This window comes from Pelobates fuscus, chromosome 9 (genome assembly GCF_036172605.1).
Source record: "Pelobates fuscus isolate aPelFus1 chromosome 9, aPelFus1.pri, whole genome shotgun sequence".
NCBI lineage: Eukaryota > Metazoa > Chordata > Amphibia > Anura > Pelobatidae > Pelobates > Pelobates fuscus.
The window spans coordinates 95,801,901-95,821,068 of NC_086325.1; the positions used below are offsets into that span (position 1 = coordinate 95,801,901).

Consider the following 19,168-nt stretch of genomic DNA (forward strand, 5'->3'; position numbering starts at 1 on the left):
TAGCTCTTAAGTGTGCTTGATTTACTGTTTTTTTACCATTTGATTTAGCTCTGACTGACTTTTGCTCCTCGTTATCATGACCCTTCTTGTATGACAACACTGCGTATTTCTGGAACCCTAACTCTGACTATTAATCCAATAATCAGACATTCTGTATTCTGACCTTTGCTAATATTAGACCATGCTCTTGTTATTTTTGGTATTTTGTGTGTTTGTCTTTTAGGAGGTATTATCTTAAGCCTGGTCACTCTAAGGTCCAATAATCATGTTTATCATCTGATTTTTTTTTTTTTTTACTATCTTTCTCTGTTATGACGATTACACCAACTGCTGTACCACAACCTGTATCCCTCACCTGTTACCTCATGCCTGTCTCCAATCACATATCACTCCCTCCAAACATCTGTGGCTTGCAGGAGGCTAGTAAACATTCATTGATTTATTTTTTTTTTTTACAAAATGGAACAAATCCCTGACAATCCTTCTCTTGCTGTGATCACAATCAGTTCAACTTTAGAGAGGTGTCATTTAAAATGTAATAACCACTACAACAGTGCTAGCAGGTGCCAGGATGGAAAATAATAGCCAAATGCAATTTCTGCAACACTTAATGACTGTCAGACTAATAGTTTCCAGGAGTTACTGTTAGCATTAAAGGAAAGTGATGTTTATTCAGAGCCAAGGTTTGTCAGAGACTGTCTGCTTGCAGGTGTAATGTCCCCCCAATCTGGGCACTTCCCAATTCCACATGGAATCACTACTACAGGGCTGGGGGTGCAGTGCACTAAGTTACCGACAGGTGGCAGACTGGCACTGTTTATCTGTGGGAGGAGCCTTGTTTACCAAATGCGTGTGTACTATTCGAGGTCTGCGTTGTGGTTGGCTAGAATGTCTGTCGGTGGGCGGAGCTTGCGGCTTAGTGGGCGTCCCCAGTGTCCGGGGAAGTGACTTGCCAGGTTGCCGTGGGCGTGGTTATCCCGCGCCGCCCCCGTGCCCCGCTCCGGAGAGTTCAGTTCATGCGGTGCTGCCGCCGAGCTGGATTGGCCGCTGTGAGAGTCCGCGCCGCTCATGGCGCTGTAGCCGGTGCCGTGCCCGTGTCAGCCGCGCGCTCTGCACCCAGGGCCGCCGCTCTCCTCCTCGGTGTCCTCGCAGCTCCTTCCCCGCAGTGCGAGCATGGCACCCCAGAGCCTGTCCGAGGACCCCTCCCTTCTCCCGGAGCCCGGCTCCTCCTCCCCGCCGCCCTCGGGATGCGGCTGCCCCGGGCAGTGCGGGGGGTGCCGGCTCTTCCTGGGACTGTTCGCCCTGTCTCTCTCCCTGCACCTGGTGACCCTGTGCTGCTATCTGGAGCTGCGCTCGGAGCTGCGGAGGGAGTCGGGGAAGCTCGCCCGGGACCCCGGCCCAGGGACCAGCCAGGATGAGGTGGAATTATCCCAGCTCCGGAGGACCCCACTGCACATCTCTGACCTGCAGCCGCCGGGGCTTATCGACGGGAACCAGGTGCGTGCCCTCTCAACCATAAACACGGCTCCCATCATGCTCAGCCACACACACAGGGTTGGCTGTAATGGATGTGCTAGTCTGTCCATTTACACTGCTTTACATGTGTTGTCTAGTCCCTTCAGTGATGGCTTCAAGTTGGCAGCAGTCCTAAGCATCATGGGAACTGTAGTCCATGAAAGTTGGGAGTGTTGAAAATGAGCCTTCCCCACTGTTACAATTTGTAGATTTATTAAAGTTCTATATTCTGAAAAGAACTGCAAAGTTGTGTAAGTGGAGAAGTCACTAATGGAATTTTCCTGCTGAGTCGTTTGGTTTCCATGGTGATTGTTCCAATTTTAGAACATAACATAACCACTTTTAAAATCAGAACACTAAATTACACCCCATGTATTTACTGTGCATGTTTGGAGTTCCATGTCTTGTTCTAATCTAAGCGATGCTGGAAGTTCTATGTTTTTTTTGTTTTTGTTTTTTTTCCTTCTGCAAATGTATCAGTTACTTTAGATAGTTTTTACTAGAAGGCTTCATTAGTTCCTTGGACAGAAGGAAGTGATATGTTATGATTGCGATAATTCTATGGTTGTGTAGTATAACTTTTTTCTGTAGTCAGAACAAGTAGTGAAGCTGTTTATTCTGAGTCTAGGGTGAACACTTAAAGGTCTGAGTCTCATATTGTCTTTGAGTTTTGTACCACAGTGCAGTGTCATTTCTTGCATGGTAGGAGGTACCAAGCATCCCGTTAGTTCTTTTATCAAGATCAAGTCTCTCCATTCAAGTTGTCATTGAGCTATTGCTGACATGCCTTATTGCTGACATTTTACACTTGGCTGTATTTGCTAACTCTTTGGTGGTTGCTCCAGTGTTGAACTATTCTAACCAGAGTCACTCTTCTAGTAGGTTCATTTTGGCAGAATTCCAACGTATTTACTGGCACTAATTACATAGATGCTGGAAGTGAAACTTTACTGACTCAGAAATAAATTTTCTGGAAATCTGCATGTAAAATGTCTTTGCTAAACATCTTATTTATGATTGACCCCTGACTGTGGTGGGGCAAGGAAAAATGAACAATTAAATAAGTCAACTTCATCCAATAAATACCTTTTTATTCAATGTATCCCCCATTCTGCACACACTCTTCGATTTCTGCATCAGGAGAGATGAATTCTCAGAAGCTTTTTTTTTTTTTTTTTTTTCATTGCAGTTGTTGTCCCCTTACCTGGATAGAGCATAAGTGCTGGGTGGCTCCCCTCACTTTTCATAAATAAAACATCTTACTGTCAAGAAATGTCAAGACTGCATTTACTTAATTTGTTCATGTTTTGCTTGTCAAAATATGTCAGACTAGTGTATTGAATTGTCAATTTGTTTTTTGATCAGTCTTCCAAATCTGACTGATGTTCAGATGGAACTATGGTTTTACATGGCCAATTTGACAGCTGACACATAAACAAGGTTAATTCACTAATGTATTTCCCTAGCCTTAAGGTAACCAAAAGGTAAATGCCCAGCATTTGTATAAACCTAATTCACCCACTCCCACACCAGTGTAAACCGAGTATTTCATGAATATGAGCCGAGCTACTGGCGTCTAGAAGTGTCAATCCACAAGTAATAACAAATAAACCGTGCTTTTAGGCGCTTCAAATATAATGTGGTGAAGAACCTGGTTCCACTAAGCAGCTCACACACGTGTAGGTACCTCCAAACCTTAACACAATAGCATGCAAAGAAAAGTGGGGTAATGAGAGTGAGACAGAAAGGTCACATCAAACAGAACCCAGTGGAGCGCTAATTCAATAGTCTAAACTCACCCTTTAAAAAAAGGGGTATGCCAAACGAGAAAATCTAAAGGGAAAAATATAAAATGGGAACAATGGTGCAGTATATCTGGACTGGATGTTCTTTAAACAGAGCTGTATATATGACAAACTCACATGGTTTAGAGCCAGGCAAAGATAGGCTCAGGTCATAAACGCAGGGGTATTTTAAAGCAAATACCAAGCTTCTTCAATAGCTTAATGGTAGTCCTCAGAGAAAGGGAGAGAAAAGGGAACAATGGACCAAAGTCCTAGTGTATTATCTTCACCCAATATGTCAGAAAATCAAATACAAGTACTTGCTCACCTTTAAGAGAGCCAATGCAAACTGGGCTCTCAGTGTGATGGGTATTGTGCCTTTAAGAGGGCACTGCTCTTCTTTGTAAAGCAGGAAAATAGATGCAGGACGTAGGCTCATATAGACAGTATAAAATTTATTGTGGTAAAACACTTACATAAAGTAAAAGATAAAAAGTCCCATAAAATAATGGTGAGTCCTCGTCCGAGACGCGTTTCGCCTTATAGAAAGGCTTTTTCAATCGGTATTGATACCGATTGAAAAAGCCTTTCTATAAGGTGAAACGCGTCTCGGACGAGGACTCACCATTATTTTATGGGACTTTTTATCTTTTACTTTATGTAAGTGTTTTACCACAATAAATTTTATACTGTCTATATGAGCCTACGTCCTGCATCTATTTTCCTGCTTTACAAAGAAGAGCAGTGCCCTCTTAAAGGCACAATACCCATCACACTGAGAGCCCAGTTTGCATTGGCTCTCTTAAAGGTGAGCAAGTACTTGTATTTGATTTTCTGACATATTGGGTGAAGATAATACACTAGGACTTTGGTCCATTGTTCCCTTTTCTCTCCCTTTCTCTGAGGACTACCATTAAGCTATTGAAGAAGCTTGGTATTTGCTTTAAAATACCCCTGCGTTTATGACCTGAGCCTATATTTGCCTGGCTCTAAACCATGTGAGTTTGTCATATATACAGCTCTGTTTAAAGAACATCCAGTCCAGATATACTGCACCATTGTTCCCATTTTATATTTTTCCCTTTAGATTTTCTCGTTTGGCATACCCCTTTTTTTAAAGGGTGAGTTTAGACTATTGAATTAGCGCTCCACTGGGTTCTGTTTGATGTGACCTTTCTGTCTCACTCTCATTACCCCACTTTTCTTTAGAAGTGTCAATCCCCCCAGTCTGCTGCAGGGAATTGGCTCTCTCTACATGAAATCCCTACCTTAAGTAGATTACTGAATTATTCGACTGTATACACCAGCTGCATCCCAGGATGAAGGATTTTTCATTGGCCTTTTTTGGGGGTTGAAGAGAAGATTTGAGATGGGTAAGTATAATTTTCCTCACATATAGGGGCAGTACTGCAAACAAGTGGGTTGCACTTTCTGATGTAGACAAGAAGCCCCCCCCCCCCATGTTAAATATTTAATGGACATCCCGCCTGCTGCCCTTATAATCCCTGTACCAGCAAGGTTCCCCGGTTCTTCTTGTCCTGACATACTGGATGGACAGGCTCCTCCAGGCATAGGGGGAAAAGATTGGGGCTGTCAGCACAGGCTGCTAGCTGGGGAGGTGAGTGCCCAAAAGCTCCCAGGTGGGAGCTGAGCGGCAGAGGATTGTGTTGCGTTACGGAACCCAACTAGAAGCAAGCTTATGTGGCCAGATCCTGGGAGGTTCCGGGCGGGCCTCCCACTATGCAGGACGGACGTATGTGCACAGCTGTGGAACGTAACCCTGGAGGCGTTGCATTCCACTGAACTTCCGATCGCGCTACTGTGTATGCGCAGAATGGAAGTTTGTAAATCTGGCTTCAAATTCTTTTGGCTTAAACACTGTGCAGGACCTGTCTGACCCCAGGAGTGGTTGCCAGAATAGTTACTCCGTGTCACCAGCCCTCATACATGGTGGTGAGGTTTTTGAGGTGGGAAATTACTTTAAATCTCCCTTGAAAACGTAACTTTTTTTTTGTTGCATGCTCCCTAATTTTAGAAAAATTGTTTTTCTTTTCATTTGTCTACAGAATATGTCCAGTCCTGCTTTACCGGATAAAGCTGAGAACAATAAGATGTTGGCTCCTATCCCTAAAAAGGCCACTTGTGTAATTCAGAATGTGCGGTCCCTCTACCTGACGGGTGTAGGAAAAACACCTGTAGTCAATGCTCGACGGAATTGCTGGAAAAAATCCAAGCAAAAGGAAATGACCTCATTCCTGTGCTGATTTCAGGAGAATTTATCATTTAAAGATGCATTTAAAAAAAAAACCACAAAAAAAAAAACCCAGCAGGTTATGTAAGTATATTTAAGACAGACAGGTAAAGAAACAAAGGAAAGATCCCCATCCCTGTCTGAGCTCTTATCAGGTGGTGAATGTTGATCTTCTTCCCTTTCGGAAGTTTCCAGTCTGGCCTCAAGTGTGGATGAGGGATTTCCACCAGTGGAATTGAAGAAATGTATCAGGGAAATATCGGCGGTTGTTCAGGAAAATGAACCTACCAGGGCTAAGGTAAAAGGTTTTCTTATGCACCCAAGGGTTATGGAACTACTGCAGAGAGAGTGGGAAAAACCCGGAAAGACGTGCTTTAATTTCTAAGCACTTCAAACAACTTTTTAAACTACAGGCTGAGGAGAAGTGGGAAGAACTTTCAAAGTCGAAATCCAGGTGGCACAATTATCAAAGAAACTCACGATCCCATGGACAAGCGGGCCAAAACATCAAGCAGAAGAATAGTTCAGGCTGCAGGTTCTCAATGCAAAGTCAGAATCTGGCTCAGCAGTTCTAAAAGCCCAAGGCATGTGGGAGAATCCCTTAGAAGAATCCCTTCTGGGAAAATCTGAAAGAGACCCAGCCCAGCTGTTGTTTCTTCTGAAACTTTCTAATGAATGTCTATCGGATGTCTCTGAGATACTCTGATAATGGGTTTATCCTTGGTGGCCAGAAGAGCTTTTTGGCTCAGAACATGGACTGCAGATTCAGCTTCAAAATCTGGTTTATGTGAACTACCTTTCGAGAGGAACATATTATGTGGCAGAAATAATTAAGCATGTGTCTGAAACCAAAAATGCATTGCCTCAGGATTCCAGATATTCAGGATCTCAAGCCGATAAAAGATCTCCATTCACTGGACAGTGTTCCTTTTGCTACCAAGAAATATTTTGGAGATTTTGCAAACAGAATACACCAGAGTTCCATAGGGTTTACTCTCGCCTCTTTTTAGTTCAGAGGCCAGACAGGTCCTATTGTCCTATCCTAGACCTCAAAGATGTCAATACATGCATCCCTTATCAGAGGTTCCGTATTGAAAATATATATATATTTTTTTTAATTCTTTATTTTTGTGGTGGGAACAGTCCCACTGGTTTTGATGGTATTTTACAATCATCCATTACAGGTAGATAAAAGGAATACAATGGAATACAAATTAAACATCACAATAATTAATAATAAACATGGGTGTTTCTTGGTTGAACTCGCTAGTTTCTCTGGTACTCACAGGGAGGGAACTGTATTAACCCAAATCTGTAGAACACACCCGCCGCCTATGCGGACTCATGGTGTGCAGTGCACTGTAGCTCTTTGGCACTCCGTGTGGGTTCGAGAATATCGGGTTGGCTTCTCGGTTAGTAGCACTATTGGGCTTAAGGTGTATATTACCGCATGCCCTGCTTTCGACTCGTGAGGACTCAGGGTTTACACAGGTAACATGTCTTGCCAGCTGGTAAGCCGGATTTAGGACGCGCAGCGCGGGGTGTCAGGGTCAACATGCTGGCAGCTTAGACGGACCCAAAGTGGACCGTATGGCGGTTCGCGCTGGTCCCCCCTGTAGGGGTTAAAGCTTACTGGCCACTGGTATGAGTGCACAGGACTGAGTATATAACTAGAATAGAGAATAATAAAATAAAGGGCTGAGGTTCTTCCTCTTGGTGACCCTGATAGTCTTATAGACCTTTATAGCACCTATGGTGTGGCCCTTTTGGTGTGTGTGCTGAACCTGTGTGGGGTCTTAGTGTGGCTACAGGTGTTGTTTGTAAGCCGCTCATATAGAGTTAGAATACACTCTTTAGCAAACTGCGGCGATGACACTTATAAAATTTGGGCACCCTTCTGGACATCCCCTGTACGTATCTCTAGTGGAGTGAGGGTAACAGTGTAAAATGAATGGCAGAGGTGCGCAGTCTTATGGGTGGTGGTGCTGAGCCCCGGGTGTATTGAAAATATTTTGTCAGTCATGCACATCCTGCAGAAGGGGAAGTTTATGGCAAAGTTAGACTTGAAGGATGCCTACCTCCATGTTCCAATGTCTGTATTTTCTCGGAAGTTCCTAAGGCTTGCAATACTAGCAGGAACAGGAAAGATTCTTCACTTGCAGTTTAAGACCCTACCGTTTGGCCTATCATCAGCCCCTTGTATCTTTACAAAGATCCTGGCTCCTCTAGCAGCAACCTTACGTATAAGAGGTGTGACAATAGTTCCTTACCTGGACGACCTGGTTCTTGAAAGCAGAATCAGAACATCTTCTGCGGTTAGACCTCAAGATCACCAGGAAGTTTTTAAGAGATCACGGTTGGCTTTTAAACCTACAAAAATCTCAGATGATTCCTTCAACAAGGATGGAATTCCTGGGACTTTTGGTGGATTCAAGGTCCCGATCTCGGTCTTCCTATGTCAAAGCAAAAAAGAATTATAAAGGCAGTTTCAAGCTTGCCAAAGAAAAGTTTGCACCATCAGACAGCCCATGAGTGTCCTGGGACTTCTAACCCTCAGCGATCTTAGTGGTTGGATAGGCAAAAGCAGAAATCAGATATTTACAATGAAAGGAAGATTTGGATGCAGTTATCTGCCTGTCAAGTGAAGTAAGAAAACAACAAAAATGCAAATAACCTTTCCAGAGGCCTTTCATTCGAACAGGATGCTTCCCAAACTGGTTGGGGCACTCATCTAGATTCACAGTTCATTCAGTGGAAATGGACTTCGAAAGAAGCAAGAGTCCTCAAACTTCAGAGAGCTGAAGGCAGTTATGAATGCTCTGGTAGCTTTCAATCCTGTCATTGCAGACCAAGCCGTAAGGATTCAGTCCGACAACACCACCACGGTTGCTTGCTTAAACCGTCAAGGAGGCACAAAAGTAAAATCTCTCTACAGGATCTGTGCTACCATATTCTTGGGCACAGTCAAAAGTAAACTCCCCTCTCAGCAACTCGTATCAGAGGTACTCAGAACATCATCGCAGACGACCTTAGCAGACAACGTTGGTCTCAAGCAGATTATATACCACTTGTTTGCAGTACTGCCACTATACGTGAGGAAAAGCAGTAATTTTACTTGCCATGAATTCCTTTTTCCTTAGTATAGTGGCAGTACTGCCTTTCCCTCCTCCTTTTTTGTATGGATTCAATTATATAGTAGTCTACAGTCCTATATGACTAGGGAACCTTGGAGGTACAGGGATTATAAGGGCAGCAGGCGGGATCTCAATTAAAGGAGCACCATAGGGTCAGGAACACAAACATGTATTCCTGACCCTATAGGGTTAACACCACCATCACGCTCGTCCCTAAATATAGTAAATCTTACTTGTATTCAAGTCTGGAGCTGCTTGCATTGTGCCTGACATCAGCAGAAGCCTGATCCCATCACAATGCTTTCCTATCAGATAGTTTTAAAAGTTTACTAGATAAGGACCCACCTGCTTTATTTTATGTTCAACAATTTAATGTGGTTGTAAGTGCAGGTAACTGCCACATAACCCTTACACCATCAATCTTTTTCAACTGTTTGCCACAAAGGCTGCTAGTGCTGTCAGCGGACAAATAATTTAAAATAGTTGAATGAAATTTTTTTTTTTTTTTTTTTAAATTTCGGGGCCAGACTTGAAGCATTCGGTTATATTTCAGCCATCTGGGTGTGTTCAGTTTGGTGGAAATCTGGACCAAATTCAGGCCCAAATAGTTTGAACAATGTCTGGAATTTTTAGTCCAAATGGCCCCATGTATAGCCAGATGGTTTTGCTCCATTTGGACTAGTGAATAACCCAGTTAAGCTCTATAGTCTTCCCAGCTTATGTGCAGTTAGTGAAGCAGGGAAGACCACATAGACTAAACCGTAAATCTATTTCCTTTACAAACACGATGAAAGGATTATTCAAAAAAAACTTTCTTTAAAGGGAAATTCCAGTGCCAAGAAAACAATCAGTTTTCCTGGCACTGCAAGTCCCCTCTCCCTCCCAACCCCCAATCCCCGGTTGCTGAAGGGGTAAAAACCCCTTCAGTAACTTACCAGAGGCAGCGACGATGTCCCACGTCGCTGCTTCTTCCGCCGCTGCCGCTCCTCCCAGTGATTGCGTCGGCCGGTGGGCGAGACTGATCCTGCCCACCGGCCGGGGAGACCTAATGCGCATGCGCAGCAATGCCGCGCATGCGCATTTAAGCTCCCCATAGGAAAGCATTGAAAATGTTTTTCAATGCTTTCCTATGGGGAAATGAGCGACGTTGGAGGTCCTCACACAGCGGGCGGACGTCCAGCGACGCTCTTGCACAGGTTTCCTGTGTTAGGGACACGGAAGTGCCCTCTAGTGGCTGTCTAGTAGACAGACACTGGGGGTGGAGTTAACCCTGCAATGTAATTATTGCAGTTTATAAAAAAACTGCAATAATTACACTTGCAGGGTTAAGGGTAGTGGGAGTTGGCACCCAGACCCCTCCAATGGGCAGAAGTGGTCTGGGTGCCTGGAGTGTCCCTTTAAGGGAGTTCGTTAGACATACAAATCTGTATAGTGCTCTCTGGTCCCCCCCAATACCTCCCCCTTGGCCATAAACCCCCCTTTAATTGCCTGCCCAATTGAAGCGCGGATCTCACTAGACGCTGGGTCGGCCCTCCACCTCCTCAGACTTCATATGATGGGAGAACTTAATTTGCATGTGTTGTGAGCGCCACGCATGCATTAGGCCTTTCCCATAGGAAAATACTGACTCAATGCTTTCCTATGGGGTTTTCATTGACGTTGGATGTCCTCAAGCAGAGCGTGATGACGTCGGAGTCTTTTGGAATCCATGACTGGCCTCTTGGTAGACAGCCACCAGAGGCAGTCTTAGTCCTGCAATGTAATCATTGCAATTTCTCAAAAGTGGGACTGGGACACTGCACTCAGACCACTTCAGTGAGATGTTCCGGGTGCCTATAGTGTCCCTTTAAGGTGAAAGTTGTCCATTTAAAGCAGAGTTCCATTTCAATTGTTCAGCTAACCTACCCACAATCCATCAGTACATTCCACAGACTACATCAACTGCAGACATCATAGACAGAGCGGAGAACAAAATGGAGGCTCCAGGATATTGAGATCTAGAGCAAGAAAAAAAAATATAAAGGCAAAGGAGGGTAGAATAATTATTAATATCAAGGGGGCATAAAGAGAATTTTTTTTTTTCCCAACACTGGAATTGCCTGCTACATAGAAGCTGGTAAAATGGTTTAACTGTGGGGACCCTGGCCATCTGTAAAGCTGGGTTGTTCAGTTTCCACCCTCTCTCTGTTTTTATGCCTTTGAAAATCATTGCCTCCTTTTGCTATCCTATGGTCAATAAAAGCTAGTACCATTGAGTAATTGCCTCTGTGCAATAAGACCTATATAAAAAAAAATCTTTTTGCGTGTTGAAAGATTGTCAACTCTCATGGTTCCAAGGCTGACTGACCAGCTGGAAGGATAATGCTGTGGAAACCTCTGCTCTCTAACATTTGTTAAAGTAACAAGCCAGGGTGCCCTATAGGAAATCAGGCGACTCATTGCTGTAATCATATTCAGATGCGACCAGCTGCAGTTTTCCTATTATACCATTGTAGTAAGACTTTCTAAACAAAAGTTAGATTTGCGTGGTTTTCTGTGTTTAAGGGAATGTTACTTGAGTGAATATTTTTTTTTTTTTTGGGGGGTCTGTGTGTGATTTACAACTATTAGGATGATGATGATGGCCAGGGAAAAACAAACTGGAGAAGACGCGGAAATAACCATTGAATTTAACTATGGTTTTAATGTTCTCAGTATGTATTATCTTCCAGTTCTTTGGACAAGGAATCTGGTATATTCAGTCCACATTCCAGAAATGCATGACCCCCCCCCCCCTTTCCCCCCTACCCCCATTGTTTATAAAGTATTGTATTGTGCAATCCTTTATATAGTATAATGGCATGTATGGTTTTCTTAAAATTAGAGACAATTCTTGGAACTTGATCGGCATTATGTACCATATTTTTCTGTGTATAAGATGGCCCCTATTTTTTTTTTTTATTTGAGCCCAAAATTAAGAAATCCATATTTTAGACCTCAAATAGAATTTAGAGGTGACTTCTGAGGAGAACAACACACTTCTGATTCTCATGCCTCCCCTGTACTACGGTGCTGCTCCCACAATACAGCAGGTGGTGTGAAGGTGTGCTGCGATATCACAGTAGTATTCACTTTCCTCCCCCATAAATATAAATCAGAAAGAAAGACCTTCCTGAGGTTGAGCAAACATTAATATGGATGCTCCTTTTATGGTGTGGCATGTCTCTGAAGCTCTGTTGGTGGTAAGTGCTGATGCCTGCTGCAGCTCCCACGCTTAAAGGGACCTCTTCCTCCTTGCCACAACATTCTGAATTGGAGTGGCGGGAGGGAGGCCATGTATGCGTGTGGGCTGTGGCACTCTGAAATGTGGCAGGCACCATCCTAACTTAGGCCCCGTGCACGTGTGTTTTTTTTTTTTTCTTTTTTAACCCCTGCAGTAACATTCAGAGTATAAGACGACCCCCAATCTTAGACTAAAACCAATCTTATACATGGGAAATATACGGTAATTTTTTTTTTTTGCATGTGCAGTGTGCTATCTGAATGCTAGAAAATATGTTCAAATTAAGAATGGTATTAAAGGAACATGGTTATAGTGGTTATTGGTGCTCCATCCCCAATGTAAGTTAGTCAAAACAGTTTGCTAGAGTGTTGACAATTCTGCGTCCGCTGGGCGGCAGTCACCACCACCTCGTAGAGCCGGAAGTTCTCTACATTGAGTGAGATAAGCCTGTCATTGTAAGACTTGGCTCATTGGTTTAAAGTAAACGGCTTATGCTCTCAGCCATTAAGCCAGCCTTGCATGGCAGGGTTTAGCTCAGGAGAGTTTACAGAAGCTCAGTGCTGGAGCTTCCTGCTCTCAATGGTAGAAGTGACACCTCGACTAACTTGTCAGACTGTTGCAAAATGGTTTGACAACTTACATTGTGATGTCACTATGACGCTCCTGGCATACACTGCAGTGGTCTTCGTGCTTGGAGTGTTTCTTTAATGGGAATCTGTAGTCACCAAAACCACTTTGGCTTAATGAGCAGTATTGATGTATAGATCATGCCTCTGAAGTTTCACTGCTCAATTCTCTACCATTTAGGAGTTGTCACTTTTGTTTCTGTTTATGCAGCCCTAGCCACACTTTCTCTGGCTTTGACTCACACAGCCTGCATGGAAACAAAATGGTTTAATTTTTCAATCAGATGTAACTTACTTTAAAGTTTTTATCTCCTGCTCTGTAAATGGAACTTTAAATACATACAGGTGGATCCAGTAGGGCATAGCAAACCATTAACAGAGCAGGAGATAAGCAATTCTAAATTAAACAGAATTTGCAATAAATGAAGTGTAAAGATTATATGACTGTTTACAAGAAGTGTTTAGACAGTGTCCCTGTAATTTCAAAAAAAGTCTACCTACTAATATTTCAGAGATTTATTTCTGTTTTTTAAAGCAAACAAAAATATTTGCCTAATAAAAGTTCCTCTATGGATTCCCAACGGTCAACAGAATTTATGGTTATTATAGATCTTTGAATATTTTTTTCTAGTGACTCCATTATATCACTTCTACTTTAATTACTCTTATTACAATAATACATTGATACATGGAAAGTAGCACACCAACACTTCTCTTGTTTCTTTATTATTAATATATTATTTTAATTCTATTTAAATTTTGTATTCATATTTTTTTGTCCCCCCCCCCCCCCCCTCCCTGCTTAATACATGGCCAGGGAGGGGGGCTCTCATTCCCTGGTGGTCCAGTGGATGGGCTGTGTAGGAGGGGGTTGGCAGGAAGCGTTTACTTACCTTTCCTGCAGCTCCTGTCAGCTCCCTTCTCTCTCTTCCGGTCTGGTCAGCTCCCCCTGTCAGCAAGTCTTGCGGTGTGAGTGCCGCGCGGAGCTCTGACCCCGCGGCTCTCGCGAGGCTTGCAGTGGAGCTGACCGGACCGGAGGAGAGAGAAGGGAGCTGACAGGAGCTGCAGGAAAGGTAAGTAAACGCTTCCTGCCAGCCCCCAACAGGACCGCCGGGTTTGTAATGAGCCCGGCAGTCCTTGTCTGTATTATGGCAATGTAAGTTGACATTGACTCGAGTATAAGACGAGACAAAAAAATGTGCTGAAAAACTCGTCTTATACTCTAGTATATACGGTACCTGTCATGCTAGGTACAACTTATTTTCTTTTTAAGTAGCGCAATAAGTAGATAAAATGTAATGCTAACAGGTGTGCTATCAAATGGGTAGATTGGAAGAAAAACCTAACTAAAAATAGTTTTTTCTCCCACATGTATATTGGACATAGACTCAATGCCTAAAAAAATTGACAAAGTAGAGCAGAGGAGAGCCATCAGAGGCTGACTTCTGCTGTCCATACATTCCAACCACAGCACATGCGCTATGGTTGCCTTGGTAACTGCCTAGCTGATGCGTCTGCTTGCCAACAACAAAAGAAGTGGTTTGCCTTCCTTGGGGAAAGTACCCATAAGCAGTAGTCACCGATGAAGGCTGCAGACGAGTAAAAGAGTATGTTCCTGAAGTAAAACAGCAGCACCTATGAGAACATATCAGTACTGGAGCAAAGGGGAAGGCGATCTGACCGTTTTCCCCACTAACAGCTTTTTTTATTTGCCTACTTAAAAATAACTAGGGTCTCAAAGTCAAAATGATAATCCAGAGTTGGACCTCTTGCGAAGTGCGCCTAGAGTGCTATCAGCTAACTCTCCTGACAAGACAAAAAAAGAGTGTTTTTGTCCATTACACCCCGTGTTGAAAGCAGGCTTACTAAACTGAAAAGGTAACTCATTTCTTGCTTCCACAATACTTTATAATTACCAGTACCATGGACAGGTAAAGAAACGAGAAGTGTTGGTGTGCTACTTTCCATGTATCAATGTATCATTGTAATAAGAGTAATTAATGTAAAAGTGATATAATGGAGTCACTAGACCCTGTCTTACATTTAGAGGTTAAACCGTTTTCGAACTGTTGCCTCTCAGACCAACAGCCACCAAGGCAAAACTTTCCTGACAACTGAATCAGTTGGAGAAGGTTTGAAGAGGTAGTCCTGACATGGAGGTGAAGATAACGACAATGTTACAATGTTTAACGGTTTAAGCTCTTAAGTTAAGAGGGCAACCAGAACGCCTGGCCCATAATGACGAAGAAGATTTATGTATGATATGGGAGTGTTCCTTTAAAGAAAATATTGTTAGGATGTCACAGACAGTGACCAGACAGGCAACAGTTCGAAAACGGTTTAACCTCTAAATGTAAGACTGTGTCTAGTGACTCCATCCCCCATAACAAGGGTAAGTTTGTGATGGCAGCATAGTTGTATTTGGTTCTTAAGCCAGTGCTCGGAAAATCCATAGCGACTAGAAGTTTAGTCCTGGCGCCTGGGATTTGTCAGCCCTTCAGCCAGAGCCGGCTGCCTCAGGTAGTAAGGAGGCAGCCTCCCTGGGGAGTATTGGAGCTGGCCGGATGAGGTTGCAAATAGGTGACGAGGGAGCATTAATCTTTGCGCGCCAAGTGAATGTATAAAACATTTTAATCCATTGTGCAGCCCAGCGTCCAATGATGGCTTCACACCATAGTAGTTTCAGTCAATGATTGGCTATGAAAAAGCTATCCATCGCCTTAGAATGATGGTCTTCATTTAGTACATTTCTCTATCATATAGAGTTAGGATGTATTTGGAAACCATAGTAATTGGAATGTACCTTTCCTGGTTAAATACTTTATTATATAGATTTATGTAAATCAAGCTGAAGGAAAAAGGTTTTTCCTTATCCATCACTTATAATAGGGATGCAAAGTTAGTATTCAGCGTTCTGTTTATTATGGCTACTAGGGTTGAACTTGATTGACTATAGATTAATCACAAAAGCGCAATAATAGACTACAAATAGGTTAAGCAATGGGTAGATGGTTTATTATTAAAAGTAAAACTGTTTGGATGCTTTAAATATTTTGTTGCAGCTGCATTTAGTTAGGATGCTTTGTTTCTTATTGGGCACAGATTAGTGGCACAACTTGAAAGTTGTGTAATAAATATATTTTCCAGCTTGTTGCAGACTGGAATTAAATTAGTTCTTAATTTTGTCAGTCTGTTTCTCTGTCATTACTAAATGTCTTCACTCATTATGCTGCTTTGGATTTTGTTAAGTGTGTATTTAATATAAACATAAACGTGTGCAAGTACAAAAAAGTGGTTTGGTAGATCTTTAATTTAACTGATCAAGTGGACCAGGAGCCTCTTCCTCCATCTTACATACACAAGACACCTTCTACTGACACTAAAATACGCCATATGTTATCATAGTAATATTTATAATGCTGGGGTACCACAGTGAACCCTGTGTAATAGGTTTGAGTACTAAAAGTTAGGATTAAGGCTTTGGAGCTAACTGCCTACACAATGCTGTAGACTTTAACTCATATCACTCTCAGAGAATTATGGACTTTACAGGCTGAAAAATCTTAATGAACCCCAATTTAAAGTATCACTAATGCTAAAGACCTATTAAGCTTAAAGCTGACACTGTAACCACAAACAATTAATGTAGTGGTTGTTAGTCTTTGGGTGCCACCCCCCTGCTTTTAAACTTTTTTTTTTTCCTTTTGTCAAACTGCTTTTGGTAGCATGGCTTGTGGCACTCCACCATCACAGTAGCACTCTGTCTGATGCACAGAATAATTTCAGCCTCCTGGTTGATACAGAATGCTCCACTAGGATTTTATTTTCATACCCAAAATGTCACCAAGCCTGTGTGTTTTCCCACAAAGTCTCATACCTTTTTGGTTTCACTGTACTGACGCAAGCTTATAGTATTCTATTCATTTCTCTCCTATTTAAGATCAGACCATACTCTGAGCCGTGCCCTGTTGTGATCTACTATTACCTGAAAGTGTCTATATTAACTTTTTCTTTTTTCTGGTTTCAACATTGCTGTCCTTCTTAATCATGACCTTGACTTGTATTGTTGCTCCGATCTTCTTCTGTAACCAGTGGAGGAGGCAAGATGTATGGAACTAAGGGAGGATATTTAAACAGTAGGTGTGCATGGACTTCTAATTTTTTTTTTACATCAGAAGCATCATCTAGATTTTACTTAGCCCTGAGAGAGTCACATTTGAGAGTGAGTAAAGTCTGCAATTACTGATATATTTTGTGTATGATATTTTGATATGTCTAACACTATGCCATGCTTTTAAAATGTTAGTGTGTGGGTTCTGCGTTTCCTGGATTGTTTAGAAAGTTTATTCTCATTTTAAATATTCATGTGAGCGTAGATAGAATACTGTAAAAGGGTTGGATGGTATTGCAGTATTATTGATTTTACTTTTCTAGGATTGGCTGTATCCTCCAAAAGTTTTTGTGTATATTCCTGTAACCCCATCCTATTTCAAAACATTCTTGCCTCCCATAGGCATTTCTCTATACGCTATTTGTGTTAAACTGACCACCCGTAAGGAATGGTAATATGCTTTTATCCTCTATTACAGTTACTTGGCTGACGCAAGTTTGCATGATAGGAACACTATTGATCCTGACAATATGGCTCTGTCACTACCTCAGCCAGACCCACGCCTGCTGCTAAAGCAAATTTGACCTTGTGTACTGGCACATTCAGCTTTGGGCAGACTTAATAGGTTGCAAGCGCAGAGCCATTTCAGCATCCCTACCTTGTTTGAGTTGTTCCTCTTCCTACCAGCTCAGAGTTTTTTTCTATTTTATTTATTTTTTTGCAAAAGAATTCATGCATTTTGGATATTTGCAGAGTTGCCTGCTATAGGACTTACCCATTCCTCCTCCCAATAGTACCAGATCTTATTTACAATTGGGAAGAATTTAGAGTTTTTTATGACAAAAGATCTCATTGGTAAGCTATGTAGTTATGGCGATGACTTGATTACAATCCTGAATTTAAAAACGTGGCATTTTGCCTCCTGTGTCTTAGAGTTGATCAATAGTATAATATACCAAATGTGTAACTATAAAAGTCTTTTGATTTTATTCAATGCTTTCCTTCTGAGTAGTAATCTTATTTACTAAAGATGTTCTAGAAAGCCAATGTAACTTGCAAACCCATGTATCCGTTGCATTGGTAAAGATTTCTGAAATGGGTATATAACAAATTAAAGTTGCCAGGGTTCAGACATTTTGGCATATGTCACATATAAACAGCAGTAGCTGTGAATATTAATCTAGTTTTGTCTTTGACTATAACAAAAAAATGATTCCATGACTTCGAACAAAACAAAACAAAAACAAAAAACTTAACCAAGCATCTACTTGGTTTAATCCATTCCTCTGCACATACCATAACTTGTTTGGATATGCAAATACCTTTAGAGCGTCTTATGTAAAGCAATATGTTAAAAAATTGTGAAACGTGTGATTGGCAGGCTCTGAATGCTTATATTGAATTTTGCCACCTCTAAAAACAAATGGTTGGCATGACTTTTGCCTCCAAGCATTGTTATTTTTTTGCATTAATTACATTCCTGTCTACAATTACTCCTAGATTCTTGTCTAGAATTATCTCCCTGATCTCTTCTTCCATTCTGAATTTCTCTTGATCGGTAGTTCATCTGGAATTCCTCTTTGTATTTGTGTTGTGTGTTTTATTTTAATTTTTTTTTTTTTGTCGTCATAGGCCTACTATGTCAGTTACTTAATCTGAATGAACATTTTCTTTGTCTTTGTATTTCTTTTTCTCACTTATGTATCCTAATAACTGCACGTTTGAGGGTTCTTTTAAAGGAACACTCTAATGTAGTTGTTTTGATGAAGTGATGCTGTCCCTTTTACTGACCCTTTTTTTTTTATTTTATTTTTATTTTTTTTCCTTTTTCCAGATGGTGGATTTGATAAAAGTCACTAATCAATAAGACTAGATTTAAATTATTAGTTATAAAGTGCTAACAAATTCTGCCGTGCTGTACTATGGGTACACTAACACACTTATTTTTAACCAGACGAGTTGGATGCACAGGAACAGAGAGGTTGAGGGGCCCTGCTTAATGAGTTTACATGCTAGAGGAGGTGGGGTGATTATTTGTTTTTTGTAACCTTATTATTGGTTTTTACGTATAGCGCCAGTTTATTACAATAAAATGGGAATCTAACAAATGAGACCATAATGAAATGTTACAGGAACAATAGGTAGATGAGGATACAGTCTAGAGGAGGTGAGGTAAAACACAATAGGAACCCTGCGCACGGCTCTCGATCACTATATATCTAGAATGGGGAAATGGCCCAGATTAAAGCATAACCCTGTTAACACAACCAAAAAAATAAGGGTGGCCTGGCAATGCCCAACTTTTACCTTTACTATAAGGCCTGTCATCTCCTGCAGATCATGGAATGGTCCAAACAAAAGGTACACAAACTATGGAAACAAGCGGAGGAGAATGCAGCGGGCATGCCCATTGCTTTGCTGCCATGGGGGAGGTGGGAAACTGCTCCTCATACACCGGAGCCACCTTACAGGTGTGGCATCGTCC

At 41.9% G+C, this 19,168-nt stretch overlaps 1 protein-coding gene across 4 annotated transcripts in view; it reads left to right on the forward strand.

Annotated features, from left to right (window-relative positions):
* The first annotated feature begins 992 nt into the window (after nucleotides 1-992).
* The window catches only part of EDA (ectodysplasin A), a 168,194-nt gene continuing 150,018 nt past the window's right edge, over nucleotides 993-19,168 (forward strand). For all 4 annotated transcript variants that reach the window (XM_063432177.1, XM_063432178.1, XM_063432179.1 and 1 more), the window contains exon 1: nucleotides 993-1,497. In XM_063432177.1, the coding sequence (XP_063288247.1) occupies nucleotides 1,174-1,497 (324 nt within the window). In that variant the 5' untranslated portion in view covers nucleotides 993-1,173. The remainder of the gene's footprint in view (nucleotides 1,498-19,168) is intronic.